The sequence below is a fragment of the Verticillium dahliae genome, genomic scaffold (assembly GCF_000150675.1).
Source record: "Verticillium dahliae VdLs.17 supercont1.6 genomic scaffold, whole genome shotgun sequence".
In the NCBI taxonomy this organism is placed as follows: Eukaryota; Fungi; Ascomycota; class Sordariomycetes; order Glomerellales; family Plectosphaerellaceae; genus Verticillium; species Verticillium dahliae.
Window position 1 is genome coordinate 135,100 of NW_009276926.1, and position 20,820 is coordinate 155,919.

The following is a 20,820-nucleotide window of genomic DNA, read 5'->3' on the forward strand; positions in this document are numbered from 1 at the left end:
CCCCCCCCCCCCCCCCTGCCCCGGTAGCTGCTCCTGGTGACGGTTGATGGGCCACAAAATCTGGGGAAAAATCGACTGTGTTGAGCTTTGGCCAGCCGTCAGTGTTTAATGCTCCTCCTGCCTCTCTGAATTGTCCTTGAAAAGGTAAGGTACCTACCTCATCCCCATCAGTGCTTTCCATCCTATGAATCTACCCCCAATAATCGAAGACCCTTCCCATGCTGCTCGCCCAAATTCCTTGAAAGCTGTCTGACGGATGAACAGTTCTAACGCGAGGCAACCCTTCTGAGAGTTCAGAGCTTCCCAGCCACCCCACGAATCGTCGTTTGCTCACTAACGTCCGTAGCATTGAATCTTCGAACCGGACGCCTCGACATGGCCAATTATACCGATCTGCATAACACATCGAAAAGAAGCTCTGCCAGCGTTCTGGGAAATGCCCCCGAAAGTCATCAGCGAGCATCTTGAACGTGGACGCACACGTCGGAGGGCTGGTGCGGCACGTACATAGGGACCCCTGTCGTTCTGGCCCAAGGAGTAGGGCTGTGCCTCCGCTTCGTCGGAGGAATCGCCTGGGAAGCCTTCCCATTCTCAATCTGCCTTGCAGCTGCGACGAAGCGGGGTCCACCGATGGACAGTACTGTACTTTGTACCATGGCGACAATGTCTTGTCCGTCGCACTGCTTGGGGGAGTATTCAGCTTCCAGTGTTCTCTGGCATCGGCTTCAAGTGGCGGTCTGCTCTGGCAGAGTGTGCTGCTACGAACATGACAGCACAACAGCAGTGCGAATACGGACCCCGACCCTCAACAATCCTTCGTCTATCGAGCGAGGCCCTGTTCGGGGAAGGCGGTGCAGGAGCAGCAAATGCGCCGCCCATTTCCAGCTAATGCCAACGACGTAGAGCGGCCTTGAACGAGGTGGCGGAGCAACTATCCCAGCAAACATCCCACAGGCCGAAGTATACATGTATGTTCTGTGGGGGTGACAGGTCGTTCGTACATAAGACATGTTGCCAGCCACGAATGAATCCCGCGCTCTACTCCTCGCACTGCCAACTGTATCATCAACATGACCAGCCAACCCGAACAAAAAGTCAAGCCTCTTCTTCGGCCACTGGATGCAAAGGCCGACACAGCTGTCACGGCGACAGCGCCCCAACTCCCCCGCACCGACGATCCCATCTTCAAGCCTCGCGAGCCACCACATCATGCGAGGAAGAAGGAATCGACACTGGGTCAGCCCCATGTCTTCGTAGACAAGGTCAGCATCTGGGCCAATTTGGCGCAGATGGGCACTAGTACCGTGCGACTCTTGAAAGAAGCGATCAACAACTGAGCATTCCTGGCAAGTGCGCTTCAAGGTGCTGTGCGCCTTTGCGGCCTTGTGACTCACTGCTCTACTGGTGGCTACTCTAGTGGTGGTTGGCTCTCCAGACTTTCATGTGACACCTTTCGACGCATTGCAAGGCATGGTACAACTCCCGACACCAAATGAGGTGTCACTCCAACCGGGGCCACAAGCTGACGACTGCGTTCAGATTGGGTTTGAGACACCCTTCCCCCCAGTGAAAGTTGCTGTGTTGCACAGCACGCGAAGAAGAAACGTGCTTCAATAGACTTGGACGATCAGTCACTGTCACCGCCCCCCCTTTGGCAGCCTCTGCATCCTGTTATACGTACATCCTGGCGTTTTTGATGACATTGCATTCCACGACGCCAATTACCTGAGCCAACCACCCACCAGCACGGTCCCGACAAGCCGTTTGCCATCGTTGGATAAGACAGCCTGGCCAGCCGAACCAGCCGAAAGCGACGTCTTGATTCGCAGCGATGAAAAGACCAACGAACAAGTCGCCGTTCGATACATCCCGCTGGCGTCGACGCACCCCAACGCCAACCCCCCCCCCCCCCCCTTTCTCCCATGTTTCACTCGCCTGTTCTCTTGCGAGGGCGAGTACCTGAAGACGTTTGTCGGCTGCAGTCGGAATAATCCCCGGTAGTGACCGAGTACCCAGCAGGACATCTGCATCTCCGACGGAAACCTTTGTTACCAGTTTCCCTAAATTTGCATCTTTCTTTCTTCCCCGGCAAGTCATGCATTTGCCGTAGTACGTTACCGTTAGGTGTTCGAGGGTTACTAGCTAGAGATAGCTAGAGAATTGGACCTGATTATATTGGACCTCGAAACCCACAATGCCTGAGGGTCCCAGTGCGGCCTGCCAATTGTGCACGATCTGATCGGCGTCTGGATCCGTGTCTTCGCCAGCAGCAGGATTAGAGTTGGCGCCGGCGTCCATCGGATGGCCCGCCGCGAACGCCTCCCCATGCATCAGTCCACCCTTGGGAAGGCTGTATGTACCGCGGGCGCCATCCGGGCTTTCTTCTACCTCGCGACCGCTGCTGGGGGTAGGCTTTTTTTTTCTTGTCATGATTCAATTGACCGTCTTCGCTGCATCTATGTGTTCGGGAGGCTGACCGTGTTCGGTGCCCGACTTTTCTACATCTTGACCTCGTGCGTCGCCTCGCATTCTGCGCGCTACGCATGTACTGATGATAGCCGTCGACCACCGCTGTCAAAACCGAAATGTCCGACAGCCCGGGAGGCACGCTTGTGCCGCCCTGGTACAAGCCCAGCCCGCTGAATCGAGATGAGGAGAACATCGCGAGCCTCTTGTGGGGCTTCACGCTAGGACTGGGTGTCTGGACCGGTACCAAGGCGATCCAGCAGACCATGGTGACACTGAAAAGGATACACCGAGTCAACGCCTACATTGCGCTGATATGGGCCCAGTGGATTTCCAACATGATCATGGGCATCATCTCTTGGATCTTCCTTCGAGGGTGGTTCGGACCCAGGTGAGCAAGACGACGAACCTCATTCTTGAAGAGATCTGTGATGTTGACGTCCGACAGCTTTGAGTTCTTCTTCTTCGTCCGTAAGTAATGCCGCAGACAAAGCCGATTGATTATAGAAGCTCTCTTGCAAACATCTCGCTGACCACACCAGTTGTCTTATGGGTGTTCCAGGTACAGTGCCTCATGCAAATCATCATAAATCGCATCGCCCTCCTCATGCACGTTCCAGCCCACGCAACTCGTCTCAAATGGGGTGTGTTTCTCGTGCTGCTGGTCATCAACATCAGCGTCTTTTGCGTTTGGATCCCTGCACGCCTGCAGATCAGCGAGGGCATCATTCATGCCAACGACATCTGGGACCGCATCGAAAAGGGCCTCTTCCTCGTCATTGATTTGGGGCTCAACCTTCCGTTCATCTATCTCGTCAGGTCGCGACTGATCGCTTACGGACTGACCAAGTACACCGTGCTGTTTCGTTTCAACCTGGCCATGATCTGCATCTCCATATCTCTCGATATCTTGATCATCGGCCTCATGTCTTTGCCGAATACCTTCGTGTGGGTAACTTATTCTTATGCTTGCCCTCTCCGGTGCTAACAGTCACAGCTATGGCCAATCCCACCCCCTCACCTATCTCGCCAAACTCCACATTGAGTTGAACATGGCCCAGCTCATCGCCAAGATCGTCAAGGCCTCCCACGAAATCAACTCGTTCGAAAGTCACCTCCAGCACAGCACCGTACGGCGCAGCGAATCAACCAGGAGGACAATACCAAAAAGGGTTTCTGGCTTCTTCGGGAACCTGTTCCAAAATGCCGAAGACCTGTCGAAGCGGCGCGACACCCCCGTGGACCTCGAGCCTGCCCCGTCAGCGATGTACCACCCGTCGGCCAGCTCTTCCACCCCTGCGACTCCGCCGCCGCACGAGGACCGTTTTCATACGCTTGATCACGTACTCGAGATGGGCAAGACGGGTCGACATAGCTTATCGACACACGAACCACGAAGAAATTCCTACGGCTCAGTCTGAGATGTACCTCAGTTTGATAGCTCGAAACTCATGAGTTGCTGCTCACCGCCAGCATCCGTGCCGCGTCGTCAGTTTCGCACGCCAACGCGCAAGATATGCCTTTGTGGCAGTCGTCTTGGACTCGGGCTTCGCTGTTAGGCCATCTCCTCGCTGTAACTCACCCCCTTCGTTCTGATCGTTGCCCGGACGCACGTCTGCAATTGCTTCGTACCTTCGAAGACGTTCGTTGGGGAACTGCTCACGCAGCCAGGCAACGGCCGCGTTCGTCACGCCATCCGGCAGGAAGGCGAGCTCATCGCAGACCTTCGCCCACCTCATGGCCCCCTCTGCCTCATGGCACGAATCCTTCATTCGTAGCTGGAGCATGTGCTTCCACTCGTGATCTGGCTTGGCTCCACACGCGAGCCTCAACTGGACATACTCCCACCACACCGGATAGAACCCTGCCGTCGCAAAGTCGATGATGCCGGAGAGATTCCCATCCTCCACCATGATGTTGTACACATGAAGGTCGCCATGCGAGAACGTCCAAGGCCGACAGTCCGGCATGTTCCGCCACAGCATATGGCGGACCACCTCAGGACAATCGCCCATTGCAGCCTCAAAGTAGGCGAACAGCTCGCGCTTGCGTCGAAACGGACCCCACGGCGTGAATCCTGTCGACCACCAACGGAGGGATTCGACTGGACCACCGGTGACGCTGCTCATCTTGCCGCTCGTAAAGGTGCGCCACCGCTCGATCACGGCAACGACTTGGTCTAGGATGCGGACCTTGGCGGATAGGTCGAGTTCGTGCCACACGGCGCCGAGGGTCTGGCCGGGCACACGGTCCTGGACGATGTACCGCCTGCCGCCCGTCTCCCACGTAGCCTTGACATCGGGCGTGGGCAGCTCGGGCGCCTTCCTGCGGAGGAAGCGGAGCGTGTCGACCTCGTTGCCGCCCTGCGCGGCGGAGCTGTCTTTAAGGAGGGTGTCGGCGCCGATGGTCCAGGTTGCGATGTCGCGGCCGACGAAGTCGAGGGCCAGCTGGGATCTGTACTTGGTTCGATCTTGGTAGGCGCGCTGCGGGGTGTAGCCGCAGCCGGCGCAGGGGGTTCGATCGCGTCGTGGGAGGATGCATGGAGGGGCCTCTGTCGAGGAGGGAGCCTGGATGGACATGATTGTCGGAGATCGGGACTCTTGACTGCAAGGCTATAGTACGTAAGTTGTTGATGGAAACTTGGCAGTGATGATATCGGGTTAGAATGTCGGCGCACCACAACCAACATTTGAGAGGATAACAAATGCTTGGCACTGGACGATATACAATGGACGGGAAGGCACACGCCTGGTTGGGCTCAGTGTGGTGAATGCTTGCACTTGATCGTCGCGGCAACACCTTGAGGCAGTGTTTGGCGGGCATCACACCTCCCTTGTGCGGTGCATACCTTACCCAACTCTAAAGGTGTGTTAGAGAGCGTTCCTATGATACGGTGATCTGAATGGAACCTGCACCAAGGAAATTGTAATAATTCAAAGACTAGATCCCATCCTGTCTTAATCAATTGCATCTTCATATTTAGGCCCAAACAATAATTATAAAAGTTTGATCAGCCTCGAAAATTCAACAAGAGGCTATGAGAGACATGGTAAGCGTTTAAGAATGGCTTTTAGTTGTATTAAAAACAGTGTTCGAAGTTGTGATTGATCAAGAGTCGAAACAACTCATACAGCCTCCCGCTCAATACAGACAGCGCAACGTAGTTATGATACTCAAGATTGTACTCATTATACCTTTTCTCCTTGATTCTTTATCTCAGACGTAATCTACCTTAGTACTCAAAGCTAGTTTGAATAATTAGCTCATTTACTGATTGTCAGGTTCTATATTTACTATCAACTTTAAGAGCAGCTGTAACGGATTTTCCTATCGGTCTTACAGGGCCTCCACAAGTGCCGTATCTAGTACTGATTACATATTTATAGATGCAAGTGTTCTAGAAAAGCTGGAAGATATCATCACTTTGAATCCAAGAGGCCTAGTACAGTACCCCTCTATCGCTGAGGTATTATACAATATCCGTCCTCCCGAAATGAGAGGCGTGCATAAGTGCAGTAGCCCCAGAGTGATCCTGAAGGTCTGTAGCGGCGCCATGCTCTAGAAGAAGCTGTACAGCCCCTATATGGCCCCGTTGAGAGGCGTGTATAAGTGCAGTAACCCCAGAGTGATCCTGGAGGTCTATAGCTGACCCCTTATTTAGAAGATGCCGCGCAAAACCTTCATAACCAGCTCTGAGGCCATTAGAACCAGCGAGTTCCCATCGCTATTCAGAACATTTATATCCGTTTCACACCTATCCAGAAGTAGTGTCAGGATAGGTTCTAAACCTTGACTGCAAGCTTCGAACAGGTCAGAGCTGTGGCACGATGCCCCGGAGTCTATAAGCAATTGGGCTATTGCCTTATGCTTACTCTTCAAAGCAATTTCGAGTGGTCTAGAACCTCGTGCATCCTTCTCGTCAGAATCTGATCCTCCTTGGAGAAGCGCTTCTGCAATCTTTGTTCTGCCTTCCCGAGCAGCCCATGATAGTGGTGTTCGACCTCGGCATCCTACCATGTCCTTCATGAAGTTAATACCGTCGGACATGTCAACACCATCACAAGTAAGTGAGGGTAGGCCAAAAAGGGCTGCTGCGGCCCCTTTATGGCCGTTGGCTAACGCGGCGAAGAATGGATACTCATATCGTTCTGCCACAGCATGCGTTGGTGACTCTGTTCTCATACGTGCTCGTATCAGCCTCTCGAGGCCCTTGTCCGCGAGTACATAGAGTGGCGTTGCGGATTTGTTGAAATGACGCTTCTTGTAAGTCTCGTAGTGATTGAGCCATTCGATTCCGGTACCATTGAAAAACTGAGATAAATAATCATCCTGAGGCGCGAAAAGACCGCTGCATCAGCGTGATAAAGGGCCTGTTGACTGGCATATTTCAGAAAACATAGCCTTGTGAAGTCCTCGCTCCGTGCATTCCTGGGAGAGTGTGTAGAAAGAGGGCTGGGTATCGCTATTGCTTGTTCGTTGTCCTCGTTGATGGTTTGATTCCTGATTGCCCGGACTATTGGATGATTCAAGTACGACACATGCATTCTTTAGCCTTTGGTGGCTGGGTGCCTCCCATTTGAATCCAAGCTCAGGCCACAGCTCTTGTAGGCCTTTTTCTTTGACTAAGAAGTCACGGACCGACTCGTGAATGAATTGCACTGTCGGCTGCCTGGCCTTGGTGATCTCTGCAAGTCCTTTGGAAGAACTTATTACGAGTTTTGAAGCCTCCGAATCTGAATCGTCTGGCAATTCCTCATCGACGAGACCTTTTTCTAGTAACCCCGCCCACATGGCATGACGGAATTCTGTCGGAGAAAGTGGCTGTTTCGCGCAAAGTATCCATAGAACGCAGAGTAGTAAGAACTCCGGATTGTTTCCATCTCGGGTCAATATCCGTTTGAAGAGTTCGCTTAGCTCGGAGGGTATTTCTGATAACCTTTTTCGTAGGGCGAGGGCACCCTGTGATGGTAGAACGTAGTCGTGACGAAGGAATCTTGGGGTCAGCTGTTGACTGGAACCATCCCGCTGAGAGGATTTTCCCCAGATCATACTGCATGACTCTGGTTCCGACAACGACATCGCCAAGGTACAAGTCGGCCATGCTGGGCGACCCGCCACCGATACCCACCATCAAGCTGACTATGACCCCTGGAAAGCTTCTCTTCAAGTTGGTTGCAACAAGTGCTGCGTTGTTATTGCCGTACTGTCTTGGAAGACACGTCATGACGACGTTCTGATGACCGATATGCCCCAGCACATATTGGTTGTTGTGGCTTGCTGGGATGACTGGCGCTTCGTGCTCTTCGTCGAGCATGGCTCGCGACGCGGCGAGTTCCAGAGGTAGCGCACAGATCCAGGCTATCGTATATTTGTGCATCACCGAGGAGCGGAGTGCGTTGTGCGGGGCCGGATTGCTGCCAGCGTCAGCGCGACTGTTGACGTCAAACGGTTTCGGTCTCTTTGAATATCCCGACTGAGATTCACCCTCGTGATATGGTCGTTTCGAGTTCATGGCTGGGCTCTATGTGGAGTGGATACAGATGGATGTGGTGGCGATGTGAAATCGGGTTGTGGCGAGACAAAAGCGCTGATCCAGACGACACGAAGATTACGAACTTGTAGCCTTTCCCGAGTCAGAATGTGTTTGCCACGTGGACAATCAGGCTCTCGTCTTGTCCCAGTTTGGTACTGCAGCAACAGCAAGGCTGTCATGAGGCGACAGGCGTCTGCTCGACGCCGCGGACTGAAGTTGGGGCTAAGGGCGGCTAAAACACACCCAAAAGAGGCTATCTTGCTCTCAGGGGCGAATTAAAGCAAACCTGGCTTCGCGCACGGCACCCTATACCTGACTAACAGTTCCATCTAACACTGAACTGACGAAATAGATGCTCCAAAGCCGCAATACCCACGGAACAACGTAGGGAGCCTTGTAGTACAAATGACGTGGCACCACAAGAACATCGAACACCGGAAACCTGACTGACTCCTAAGCGGGGCTCTCTAGGTAGTGCGAGGCCCCGGTACATGATCTGTCGGTGGTGCTGCATTGCCGACGATTGGGTGCCATGATGACCTCAAAAAGCCGTGGCCTTTTCCTACTTACCTCGGTACTCACAGAAACCACTTAAGTGTTCACTTGACCTTGCCTGGTCTGTCTGCGGATGTTGGTCTGGATTTTCTAATGGGCTATTCCAGGAACTCTTCGAAGCAGGTAACCCTCCTAGCCCAAACACTTCACAAAAAGATGTCCCACCTTCACCGACTTTCCGTTCCTTTAGATTCGGATGGTTCTATCAGCTACCACGATGACATTCGATGACATACCGTTTCCACCTTGGTTCGGTGTTGACGATATCGTCGCCTGGGGCAGTACCGGTCTTGTTGTCCTTGACTCAATCACGGAAATAGGCATTAAAACACCCTGGGGCATCACGAGCCGCTATCAGATGCGAGAGAACGGGAGATTTACGAAAGGTTAGCCGAAAGAGAGCCGCGCCAGGTATTCTTTCGTCTTAAGCGAATTCGAGGGTGGCGCAATCCGTCTCGAGTGTGCATCGAAGTACGATTTACAGTCTTTCGTGAAGCGTCACGAGGTCAGCTCAGCTCTTCGGCTCCGCTGGATGACTCAAATAGTGGACGCACTTGCGTACACACGATGCTGAAATCATCCACAGAGACCTCACACCTGCGAACGTGTTGTTGGACGATGAGCTTAATGCTAAGCTTTCCGACTTCGCAAGATACTCAATCGATTCGCTACCTCTCCTGATGGAAGTTCACTCCGAGCTATCAGTACCCTATAGACCTACTATCGACATATGGAGACATGTTCGCCTTCGCCGCTCTGATGTACGAGCTCACAATCGGGAAGAGACCTTGTGCCGACCTCTGCGAGACTGATATCAAAGCCCTGTTCGAGAAGTGGAATTTCCTGATGTGGCCTCTCTCGGAAGTCCGGGTGACATTATCAAAACTTTGTTGAAAGGGAGAATACGAGTCCACCCGGTTGTTCAAAAACCCCAAATATCTGTACCAGTCCATCTCGCCCAGTACTTTGAAGCTAAACCCCCCTAATGTATCCAGAATACAGCAGCCACGCACAAACAAGGCGACACCCTCCTTAGGTCCTTGCCATCCTTTTGAGAGTTGCTTTAGCCGGAGTTATAGTATCAGGTCAACTGGAGCGCCTAAGAAGCTAAGAAAGAGAGACGGGACGGGGAAAAAGAGACGGACTGTACTGACTTGTGAGTTCTTTTTTTTTGGAAGGCTATCACTCGGCCTTAGGAGTCATAACCTTATAGATGTCAGCCCTCGTATGAGAGCTATTACCCGTAAGAGTAATCTCTCTCCGAGCATGATTAGCTCGCTCGCCATGTTTTCCCCTTAAGGGAGTGGCGTCTTCGCAAGTAAAACCACCTGGGGCAACTTTGTCGTATCTGCAGCACTTTGTCGCTACAAAAAGGTGCCTCGGGCTTGCCTCACACTCCTGATAACTGGGCTTATAATCCAAGCAGTTGCACATGGATGACAGCTTAATCGTCTGGACCTGAACCCGTAACTTCTAGTGATGACATTGTTCTTAGTCGCAGGAACATGAGGATACGGCCTGCACATCAGCCCTGTTTATTCCAACCAAACTCCTAGAGAGTCACCAAAGCCACCAGACGTGTTATGTTGTTTGTTTGCCAGCCCAAGACCGAGAACACGAAAGCAGCATGCAGTACTCCGAACAAGGCAACGTCGCGCTTTGCGGATGTGCTGCTGATCAAGCAATCAAGTACAAAGTCAGACCCGTTAATAGAAAGGATCGCCAACTTTCTATGCCTCGTGATAGCCCAACCGTTACATTTTCTCACGTCGCAGCTATCGTCGGCCTTCTACATCATATGACCCTGTTGGTCACTAACTTTCCAACCATCTGCGTGAAACTGTTCGTAAACTTTCAAGCATGATCCCTACAAATGCTATGCTCGCTTGTTGTGCCTCGGGTTGCATTGAAAAACATAAAAGTATGTAGACTATCTGGACTGGATCTGAGCTAATATTTGTACAAACAGTCTTTAACTCAAGGAAGAGTAATTCCTACCGACCCAATTTCACTGCTTGAGATATCAGCAAACCAAAACGTTATTTATGTGCAATACCACTGAGTGTTGCTTTACGACCAAAAGCGGTCTTAGTATTTCGAAGTCGAGAGGAGCTGATATCTCGACCACTTACTTAAGAGATAATTACGTGAATAAGAGCACGATTGAGCTATATTAAAGGGTAAGCCCGGAAGCCGAATTCTGATATTTAAGTGAAGCACTTGGTGGGTATGTGTGATAATTGAGAATATAATATGTCCTTAAAATATCGACATCAGGCTCCGAGAAGGCCATAAGACGTGGCAATTATTGAGCTAGACGATTGTGTATTACTTCAGACTGATGACTTTACACTTATAGCAATGCTAATAGCCGTAAGCTCCTAACTATGCCTTACGATCAGGCTAGGCCGATGATCTCAGATCTCAAACACTCAATTCAAGGTGTTATATTAAGATGCCCTCCTCTATTAAGAGGGTACATAGGAATTCTCTATATATCGTGGTCCCTAGTTATGTGACTAGGGATCATCCGGGCTGGTGATCACGGTTCCGTGATCACCGACGGGAATCACGTGTCGGTGATCACCGCCTATGGTCACGTAACAGGGCCTTAATGACTACATGCCCGTATGCCCATAACACCTACCTACTCTAGAGCTCACCTTACCTAGGTGCCTTATATAGGGCACGGTAAAATGGGCAATGGTGAACCACGATCGGAGCGGGTCCGCTATATGGATTTGGCTTGGCTGAGCTATTCGGGCTAGCGTGGCACCCCGATTAAATATAATAAGTTAAATTATTAAATAACTAAATAAATAGACTAGTTTCCTATAATTCAGTAATTAAATCTATAGTATTTCGGTATTTAGATATTTAGTAAATATTTAAATATATATTTAGTCCTAGAATATAGCTATTCCGAGCCCTAGGACCTATATAAAGGCTTATCCAATTAATAAAAACAATCGTACTATTAATAAGAGGGACTCTCTTATTAATAGTACAATAATAAGAGATCCTAATTAACTAGGCTACTAGCTTCTTTTGGTTTTTATTAAGAAAACCCTATATATATTATCTAATTAGCTTATACCCGCGCGCATAGGGCATTAGAACCTAGGGTAATTCCCCTAATATCGTGATTTCACTAACGTAGCAATTTCACTAACGCAGCAATTCCACTAACGTAATACCATGGAATCTAGGTCTTAGGTAGGCCAATGACTATCTTGATAGCTTCATTACTAACTAAATAAGTCAAATATCTATAAATATGACTAGATAACTAAATCCATCGATTTCGGCGGACTAAACAACCAAATCCGACACCTATATTTGACTTTTTTGGTCGGAGTGTAGCGCTGATTCGGGCATCAGTTCTCCTCGCTTTATCTCAAGCGAAAGGCGAGCAATGCAGTCGAGCCAGGCAGCTGCGTAACAATCAGATCGAATAGCCATCCCGGGGTTGATGAAGAATCCAGCATGGGCTAGTGCGTCCTTGTCGTGCCGATCCATTTGGGCCCCAACCCCGCATCCTCTGGGCCAGTGTGCTGCGTGCCACGGCCCTATTCCCTCCCACCTTCTTGTTAGCGTTCCCCTGCCACTCTCCGAGCAGCAGGACTACCATAGCCGGATCATGAGAGCCTCCCAAGCCTCCCTATAGAATTTGGCAGGAATGGGCCCGGAGGTAGTTGAGCGAGCGGTGTAACATGACGACACGACCGTCTGGTTGTGTCATTTTCCTGTTGGCGCTATCCCTCGGACCTCCCAATGTACGTCGCGACCCGTCTCCACGACTGGTAAGCCGCTCCAATTGTAACCGATGGAGGATGGCTGCTAACTGTTCCTGGACAAATCTCGGGGTATCTACACTCATGTCGCATCTTGGCGAAACCGAGCAGCCTAGAATATGGTCGACAGTGCAGAAACCTGCTGCCAATGCTCTCACCCGGTTCATGTCAACCGAATGGGCATGGGCCAATTCTCCCTCCCTCCTCTGCCTCTCAGCCTATGACACCGGGGGTCTCGGAGCCGGCGCCCAGGCGTGATCCCCAGACCTAGATCGCAGCCATCTCACCAACCAGACAGCTTGCTGGAAGTGATAGGCAATACTATGTGCCGTTTGAGAACCACCGCTTAACCCCGCGAATTACACGCGACCATAGTTTGCTCGCTCACCCCAAATTTTTACAGTAACCCCAGATGTTCGGTCCGAACCCGGTTTTTCTGCACCTCGACAAGCATCGTAACCAAGGAACGCTCCACGAGTCGTATCGTCTGGGGTCCCCAGGGGACGCAAAATGGGGCCATGCGGGATGCCACAAGCTCATGAGGGGGGTTCTATCAGCAGACGATCGCCATGTGCATCGCACTGCAACGACGGCTCCGAGTCTCCGGGACGTGTATTTAAATACCGGCAAGATGCCTCTTCTGCTGATCATTCAGTTCAGGCTCCAGTCGTTGTCAGCCCGATTCCGTTGCAGCGTTGCATGAAACATTGGTGCCCCCCGAGCCACATCAACAACCATGGCGAGCCCCCAAGATACCAAGACCGCTGTTTCGGTCGACATCCCCAGCGACGAGAAGCAGCATGTTGCGCATGCCGATTCTCACGAAGAGGACCTTGACCCGGTTGGCATTGCCGCCGAGATTGCGCACGAGGTCAACGAGAACAGCTATTCACCATGGACCAAGTCCATGTTCCAACTCTATGGTGTCTTGTTCGTTGCATGTAAGTAATATCCAGCGTGATTGCCTTGGACAATCGGTGCCAGAGCTAACACCCCTATTAGACTGCTGCGGTTGTCTCAACGGATACGATGGAAGTCTGATGGGCGGTCTGAACGGCATGGTGTCATACCAAACAACCTTCAACATGACGTCTGCCGGATCGGCAACAGGCCTTGTTTTCATGATCTACAACGTTGGCCAGCTGTCGGCCGCGCTCACTGTCCCCATCGCCACGGATCTCTTTGGCCGCCGCATCGCTATGTTTATGGGAGCCCTCATCATCATCCTCGGCACCTGCGTCCAGTAAGCTGCTGCGTGGAGTTGAACAAAAAGTGTGTCGGGACTTGATCACTAACCACAACACAGAGCAACCGCAAACACCATGCCCCAGTTCATGGGAGGTCGCTTCGTTCTCGGTTTCGGCGTCTCGTACTGCTGCATCGCTGCGCCAACCTACGTGAGCGAGCTGGCACACCCGAAGTGGCGTGGAACCTTGACTGGTCTCTACAACTGCATGTGGTAAGTCGTTGCCCTGGTGGGTCGCACAGCTTGAAGAGAGATATTCACACATTCTCACAGGCCTCTTGGTGCCATCATCTCGGGATGGACTGTGTACGGTGCCAGCTTCATCACCGGAAACAATGGATGGCGTATCCCGGTGTGGATCCAGCTTGTTACCTCCGGTATTGTCGCCAGCTTTGTCTACTTCCTCCCAGAGTCGGTAAGTTACTCGAAACCTCGATCAAAACGGCTGAAAGCTGACAAGTCAAAAGCCTCGATGGCTCATTGCCAACGACAAGCATGACGAAGCTGCTCGTATTCTCGCCAAGCTCCACGGCGAGGGCGACGTCGACCACCCCATTGTTCAGCTGCAACTCAAGGAGATGATGGCTCAGATCTCGACCGAGGCCTCGGACAAGCGCTGGTGGGACTACAGGGAGCTGTACAACACGCACAGCGCCCGCCGTCGTCTCATCTGCGTGCTCGGCATGGCCATCATGGGCCAGGTACGTGATCAGGATTATCAAGCTCCCCAGAGTTCAGCGGTCATCTGACCTTTGCAGGCGTCCGGAAACTCGCTCGCAAGCTACTACCTCGTCACCATGATGAACACTGCCGGCATCAAGGACGAGAAGCTGGTTCTCGCCCTCAACGCCGTCAACTCGATGCTCGGTTTCGCCGGATCCATCGTCGGCGCCCGCCTCACCGATCGCGTCGGCCGCCGCCCTCTGCTGATCTACAGCATCCTCACCGCCTCGGTCATCTTCGCCGTCATCACGGGCACGTCCAAGATGGCCGTCGACGACCCCGACAACACCAACGCCGCCAACGCCACCATCGCCTTCATCTTCCTCTTCGGCGTCGTCTTCTCCCTCGGCTGGACGGCCCAGCAGAGCATGTACATCGCCGAGACCCTGACGACGTCGACCCGCGCCAAGGGTACGGCCATTGGCAACTTTGCGTCGAGCGGCATCTCCATCGTGCTGGCCTACTCGTCCGGCCCCGCCTTTGAGCAGATCGGCTACTACTTCTACCTCGTCTTTGTGTTCTGGGACATTGCCGAGGCCATCTTCATCTACTTCTTCTTCCCCGAGACGAAGGATCGCACGCTCGAGGAGCTAAGCGAGGTCTTCGAGGCGCCGAACCCGGTCAAGAAGTCGCTGGAGCCCAGGTCTGCCTCGACTGTCATGGCGACGATGCACGTGCACGATGAGAAGCTGGTGCGCGACGTGTAGTGGGGGGTGGCCGTCTGTGACGATGCAGTGTGCATTAAACGAATAGCCACTTGTTGCCGATCAGGCAAGGTTCTGTTCTGTGACCCAGGAGTACTTTCATCCCAAATGTGGAGTCCTCATTTGATGCATTTGTTCTGTCGTTATCGCCCCGGTAAGACTCCTTACCGATGCTGGATCTGACCAATTACCTTCGTTTGGACTTCTGGAAGTCTCCTTTTGTACCTTAACAACAATCAATCCACTTTGTTCAATTCCGTGGTGACAGTTATGAGCCCGGGCGACGATACAGCTCCTTGACCTTCGATATCTACAGCAGGGCGCCTACGGCCAATACGCCTGCTGCGAAGCTGTCTACAGCTGAATCGCCGCTGCACTTCAACAGTCAATTGACGCGACGTTTCGCCATTGACGACCACTGGCCAAGGGCCGTTACCGACATCCTCCAGGAGAGCGATCATCTCTCCACGACACATCGAAGCAGGAGAAATCAGCTCCTCAAGACCAATTGAACCTCCGAGACGTGTGGCCTAGGGCTTGAGTACACGCGGGGTCAATTGATGATATTCAACATACACGCGATCAGTCGCGACCATCGAACGACCTCCCCGACGGTCTCCGACAACGCCCAGGGATCCTCAAGATGGACTCTGGTAAGCACAGAGTGACACTTACAAGGAGGGAGGAATGGAGGACATGGCTCAACTCCGTCAGAGCCGTGGCGACCTCCTACGAGGCCTGGGATCTAGTCGACCCAGACAAAGAGGCTGACAGGCGGCCCAAGAGGGCCAAGAAGCCAACAGCACCGTCATTCGAAGATGAGACGCGAGATCTCAGCACACTGCTGACGTTGTACAAGATCCATTTGGACATCTACAACAGGGAGTCAGCGGGCCTCCAGGAGGTCCAGAAATACATCCTCAACACAGTCGACAGGAGCCTTTCGGCCGTCTTCATGAACGAGGAAAGCAGCCAGGAGTGGCTCAAGGCGTTGAAGGACCACTTCGCCCCTTCCGACATGGGACAGAAACAATACATTCGCCAGCGCTGGGAGGAGCATATGGCGATGATCAAGAAGATGGACCATGAGAAGTGGGTTGACGACTTCATCCTACTCTGTATCGAAGTTGAGAAGCACGGGATTCCTCAGCTTAAAGAAGCCGCAGATCAAAATGTTCAATTCCTTCGGGCAATTCTTTCCGTGTCTCCAGGGTGGGCCGAAGCAGAGTGCGCCCACCAAGTTCGCCGGGAGCTGGATGATCGTGATGGAGGGAAGGTACTGGCGTTGAGGTACAAGAGCTACCTTAGAGACTACCAACCGCATCGCCTCACCACCAAGCCATCTCAGACGTCCTTCTACAGCGACTCGGTGACCTTCATGGGCAAGGACCGGAATGGTCAAAGTGATCGGACGAGTGCCCAGGATTCCCATCGTGACTCTCCTCAACAGCCAAACAGCTCGCCTTCTCGCAGACCATTCTGCGACTGTGTACAGCAGAAGAGGGCACCCAAGGCGTGTCAGCCCATCTGTCTGTGCCCAAATATCGCGGAACACCGGAGGAAGAAGAGCTATCAATCCGATCAGAGCCTGCTGGACTACATTGACGAAGCGAAGAAAAGGATGAAGCCAAGCACATTGCAATTCTGGAACGAGAAAATCAAGGAGGACAAAAAGAAGCGGCAGGAGGCAAGAGGCACCAGTGGAGTCGCCGTCTCTGCTTTTAACAACTTCCTCGGTGACGATGATGAACAGAGCTGCGATGACGAGTACACCAACTTCATGAGCAACTTCTCCGTCGCTGATTCGGACGAGTTTCAACGGACAAACCGAGGAGGGGATCTCCGTCACGAGTTCCTGATCGACTCGGGTACACCCAACCATATAACCAACAACAAAGACCTCCTCACCAACTTTCGCGAGGCCACCGACACTGTAAGATACAGCACAGGAGGAGGCAAATCAAGCCCCGTCGAAGGGCATGGCACGATGGCCATCGACACCCTCGACAGCAAGCAGAACGTCATCAGCATCACCTGCCATGATGTCTCGTACATCAAAGACTACCCGACGACGCTTATTTCAGCCAGGCAGCTCCAACGCCAAGGACTCGGACTGGACTCCCTCAGGAACATGCTGTTCAACCCAGCCACTGGCTCAGAGATCCCACTTCAGGAGAAGGGTGGCCAGTATGCGGTGAACACCCTACATAGCACCACTTCCTTCTATCACTCCAAGAAGCAGAGAGCCGCGATGGTCAGCGACTCGAGGCTCTGGCACGAACGGCTGGCTCATGCCCACCCAGAGGCCATACAGCAGCTGCCATACAGCTGTACTGGAGTTGGGGTGAAAGGGCCAACAACATTCGAATGCGAGTCTTGCGGGGTAGCGAAATCCAAGAAGATTGTATCTCGGAGACAGCCAACGTACACGACGACGAATCCATTTGAGCGCGTCAACCTGGACTTCTTCAGCCCTGGGAAGTCGTACAACGGCATGGAGTCGTGCCTTGTAATAACGGACGCATATTCGGGGAAGATTGTTGTCAGGATTCTGCCTGCCAGAGCAGATGGCTTCCAGGCGTTTATCAACTTTGAGATGTTTCTCTGGAGACAGTACCATCTGGTCATCAAGGTCCTGAGAGTTGACTGGGACTCAGCACTACGCAGCAATCTGGTTACTTGGTCAGAAGAGCGCGGCATTCTCTTGGAGAGATCAGCCGCAAGGACACCAGAACAGAACGGTGCCGCAGAACGCAATGGAGGCACGATATTCACCATCGCAAGAACCCTTACCTCGGCTGCTGGGTTCCCGGAGGATTTGTGGCCAGAGGTGGTACAAACCGCTGCATATCTCCACAATCTCACGCCGAAGGGACGCCTACAGTGGGCGACACCAGAAGGAAGGCTGAACGACTGGCTCAACTCCAAGGGCCTTGCCGCTCGAACTACGGCTCCAGGCCTGGCTCACCTGCGAAGATACGGATGCAGGGCGTATCCTCTCACGGCAGACGCCCAAGAGGGACGTAACCGAAAGCAGAAGCTGGCTCCGAGAGCCCACATCGGCTATCTCTGTGGATACGACAGCAGCAACATATACAGAATCTGGGTTCCAGAGATGAAAGCAGTATTGAGGACAAGAGACGTGGGTTTCGATGAGTCCACAGTTTTCAAGGACGCCCAATCCCCAAAGCCAATTCTACAGGACGAATTCCAGGCTTTGGACGTGCCCGTTGCGGACGCCCAGAATCCTTTCAACTCGTCACTGGACATTGACGAGTTCGATGTTGCCACCATCGACCTGTTCGAGAAAGCCCGGACATTCCAACTTGGAGGAAAGATCAACGCGGAGATACTGCGACCCCGGGAAGGTCACACAGCCAGCAGAGATGATGTCCTGCCGTCACCACGTCCAACTCCAGAGACGGAGACTGGACAAGGCCAGCCAGCTGTCTCTGAGGGGGTGGAAGATGCCGTAATAGACACCATTCAAGGGGCTGAAGATGCTGTGGAAGACACGATCCCCGTGCCAGACACCATTCAAGTGACTGAAGAGGCTATTGAAGACACTATCGAAGTAGCTCGGAGCCCTGAATCAACACCTCAACACACACCAGCTGATCAAAGTTCAGCTGAAGACGAGACAGAGACTGTGGAGGCCCGACCATCAGTGGCACCAGCCCCACAGCCGTCGCCATCAACACAAATCCAAGGCACTCGAAGGAGCGCTAGAGACAGAAAGCCGTCACAGTTCAAAGACGGCACCCCCACCGACCAGGCTCTAGGAGCCCGCCGCAGCAAGAAAATGCCTCCATCATCACATTTGACCGTGGAATACTCATTCTTTCACACTCAGACTCCATCGAACAAGAAACCGCTTCTCCGAACAGATATGCCCGCGGAGCCAAGATCCTGGAAGGAGATGCTTCATTCTGATCACAAAAAGCAGTGGCTAGAAGCAAGCGTCCAGGAGGTCAACACCATTGAAAATATGGACACAATCGAGCAAGTCCCCTTCGAATCGGTCGACCAGGAAATACACAAGGTTCTCGGGTTGACCTGGGTCTGGAAATACAAGGTTGACTCCACCGGCTACGTGACCAAGTTCAAGGCCAGGCTCTGCGTACGAGGAGACCAACAGCCCAAGAATGAGATGGAAACATACGCGTCGACACTGGCAGCCAAGACGTTCAGAACGTTGATGGCCATCTGTGCAGAGTTTGACCTAGACACGCACCAGTTGGATGCCGTCAACGCCTTTCCAAATGCACACCTCGACGAGACAGTCTACGTCTGGGCCCCTCAGGGCTGGGATCTCATGCAGGAGATGCAACAGAAGAAGGGCGCTCCACAGAGGCGCACGATTTTCAAGCTGAAGAGAGCTTTGTACGGTTTGCGCCGATCACCGCTTCTCTGGCACAAGCTGCTGTCCGAGGCTATGCGGAAGATCGGCCTCGTGGCTCTCGAGGAAGATAACTGTGTCTTCATGGGCAGAGGCATGATCATGTTCTTCTACGTTGACGACATCATCCTCATGAACCGCAAAGAGGATCGCCAAGCGGCCGAAGAGCTGAAGAGCCAGCTCAAGTCTCTGTTCGAGATGCGAGAACTTGGCGAGGTCAGATGGTTCTTAGGCATCAGAGTGGTCAGAGATCGTAGCCAGCGCAAGCTCTGGCTGTCTCTGGAGAACTACATCACTGAAAAGATGAAGGACCTCAACCTCCAGCCATCCACCAGAGGTCATTTGACGCCTCTATCAACAGACCCAGCACCTGCTCCAAAGGATTACGAAGCCTCTGCTGAATCCATTCAACTATACCAACGCAAAATTGGTTCCATCAATTACGCAGCAACCACAACACGACCTGATGTGGCCAAAGCTGCCTCAAGACTTGCGGAGTCTCTGCTCAGGCCGACAGAACTCCATCACCTTGCAGCAGACCACTGTCTCCGCTACCTCTATCGCACAAGGACTCTCTCGCTGTCCTACGGAGGATCAGGAGACCATTCTACATCGCTGTATTGTGCGAGCGACGCATCATTCGGCGATGATCCCATCACCAGATTTAGCTCACAAGGATACACCACCATGCTCTTTGGAGGTCCAATTGACTGGAAAGCTACAAAGCAGCGATCCGTGGTCACTTCTAGCACCGAAGCTGAGCTGGTGGCCCTCAGTGTCGCAGCGAGGAACTACCTTGCCACTCTTCGTCTGATCAAGGAGCTTCAGCTACGTTTTCATGGCAAGGTTCCGATCCAGATGTTCTGTGATAACCGCCAAACGCTGCTGTTACTCACTAGTGAGAGGCCTCAAGCCACTACGAAGCTCAAGCATGTTGACATCCATCGTCTTTGGATCCGACAAACAGTCAGACAGGGGAAGATATCCGTGGACTGGATGAGCACTGACAAGATAGTGAGCGATGGGCTTACAAAGATTCTCCCGACTCAGAAGCATCAGAACTTCGTGAAGCTTCTGCAGATGGAGTGCGTACCAGCGGTCCACCAGTGAACAGCTTGCTCAATTTCGCCCACCTCTCCTAACACTTACACACATCCTTATTTGCTTCACAAGCACGATTTCCTTCATCTGCCCTGAGAACGCCAACTGTTCCAAAGGCACCAAATTCTCTACCAAAAGCCGCCAACAGGCATCTGCCTGATCTTTCGTGGTTCAGATGGTCAGAGAGAGGCTCGCCTACCCATCTGAGGGGGTGTGTTGCCGATCAGGCAAGGTTCTGTTCTGTGACCCAGGAGTACTTTCATCCCAAATGTGGAGTCCTCATTTGATGCATTTGTTCT

General features: G+C 52.6%; 5 protein-coding genes across 5 annotated transcripts; 2 read left to right on the forward strand and 3 right to left on the reverse strand.

Moving 5' to 3' along the window:
* Nucleotides 1-2,585: 2,585 nt before the first annotated feature.
* On the forward strand, nt 2,586-3,887 carry VDAG_03595 (uncharacterized protein; the record flags this gene model as incomplete). The annotated part of the gene is made up of 4 exons (XM_009653679.1): nt 2,586-2,857; nt 2,915-2,937; nt 3,009-3,414; nt 3,464-3,887. The coding sequence occupies 4 exons, from the start codon at nt 2,586-2,588 to the stop codon at nt 3,885-3,887; spliced, it is 1,125 nt and encodes a 374-aa protein (XP_009651974.1).
* Nucleotides 3,888-4,021: 134 nt separating this feature from the next.
* VDAG_03596 (uncharacterized protein) lies at nt 4,022-5,045 on the reverse strand (the record flags this gene model as incomplete). Its single annotated transcript, XM_009653680.1, has 2 exons — nt 4,022-4,081; nt 4,191-5,045. The coding sequence occupies 2 exons, from the start codon at nt 5,043-5,045 to the stop codon at nt 4,022-4,024; spliced, it is 915 nt and encodes a 304-aa protein (XP_009651975.1).
* An 827-nt stretch (nt 5,046-5,872) lies between these two features.
* Nucleotides 5,873-6,577, reverse strand: VDAG_03597 (pfs protein). The gene has a single exon (XM_009653681.1). The coding sequence runs from the start codon at nt 6,511-6,513 to the stop codon at nt 6,124-6,126; it is 390 nt and encodes a 129-aa protein (XP_009651976.1). The 5' UTR covers nt 6,514-6,577; the 3' UTR covers nt 5,873-6,123.
* A 642-nt stretch (nt 6,578-7,219) lies between these two features.
* On the reverse strand, nt 7,220-7,978 carry VDAG_03598 (pfs protein; the record flags this gene model as incomplete). The annotated part of the gene is made up of 1 exon (XM_009653682.1): nt 7,220-7,978. One exon carries the CDS (start codon nt 7,976-7,978, stop codon nt 7,220-7,222), a length of 759 nt encoding a protein of 252 aa, XP_009651977.1.
* Nucleotides 7,979-13,084: 5,106 nt separating this feature from the next.
* Nucleotides 13,085-15,024, forward strand: VDAG_03599 (lactose permease; the record flags this gene model as incomplete). The annotated part of the gene is made up of 6 exons (XM_009653683.1): nt 13,085-13,289; nt 13,351-13,591; nt 13,655-13,807; nt 13,868-14,009; nt 14,062-14,295; nt 14,353-15,024. The coding sequence occupies 6 exons, from the start codon at nt 13,085-13,087 to the stop codon at nt 15,022-15,024; spliced, it is 1,647 nt and encodes a 548-aa protein (XP_009651978.1).
* Between the last annotated feature and the right edge of the window lie 5,796 nt (nt 15,025-20,820).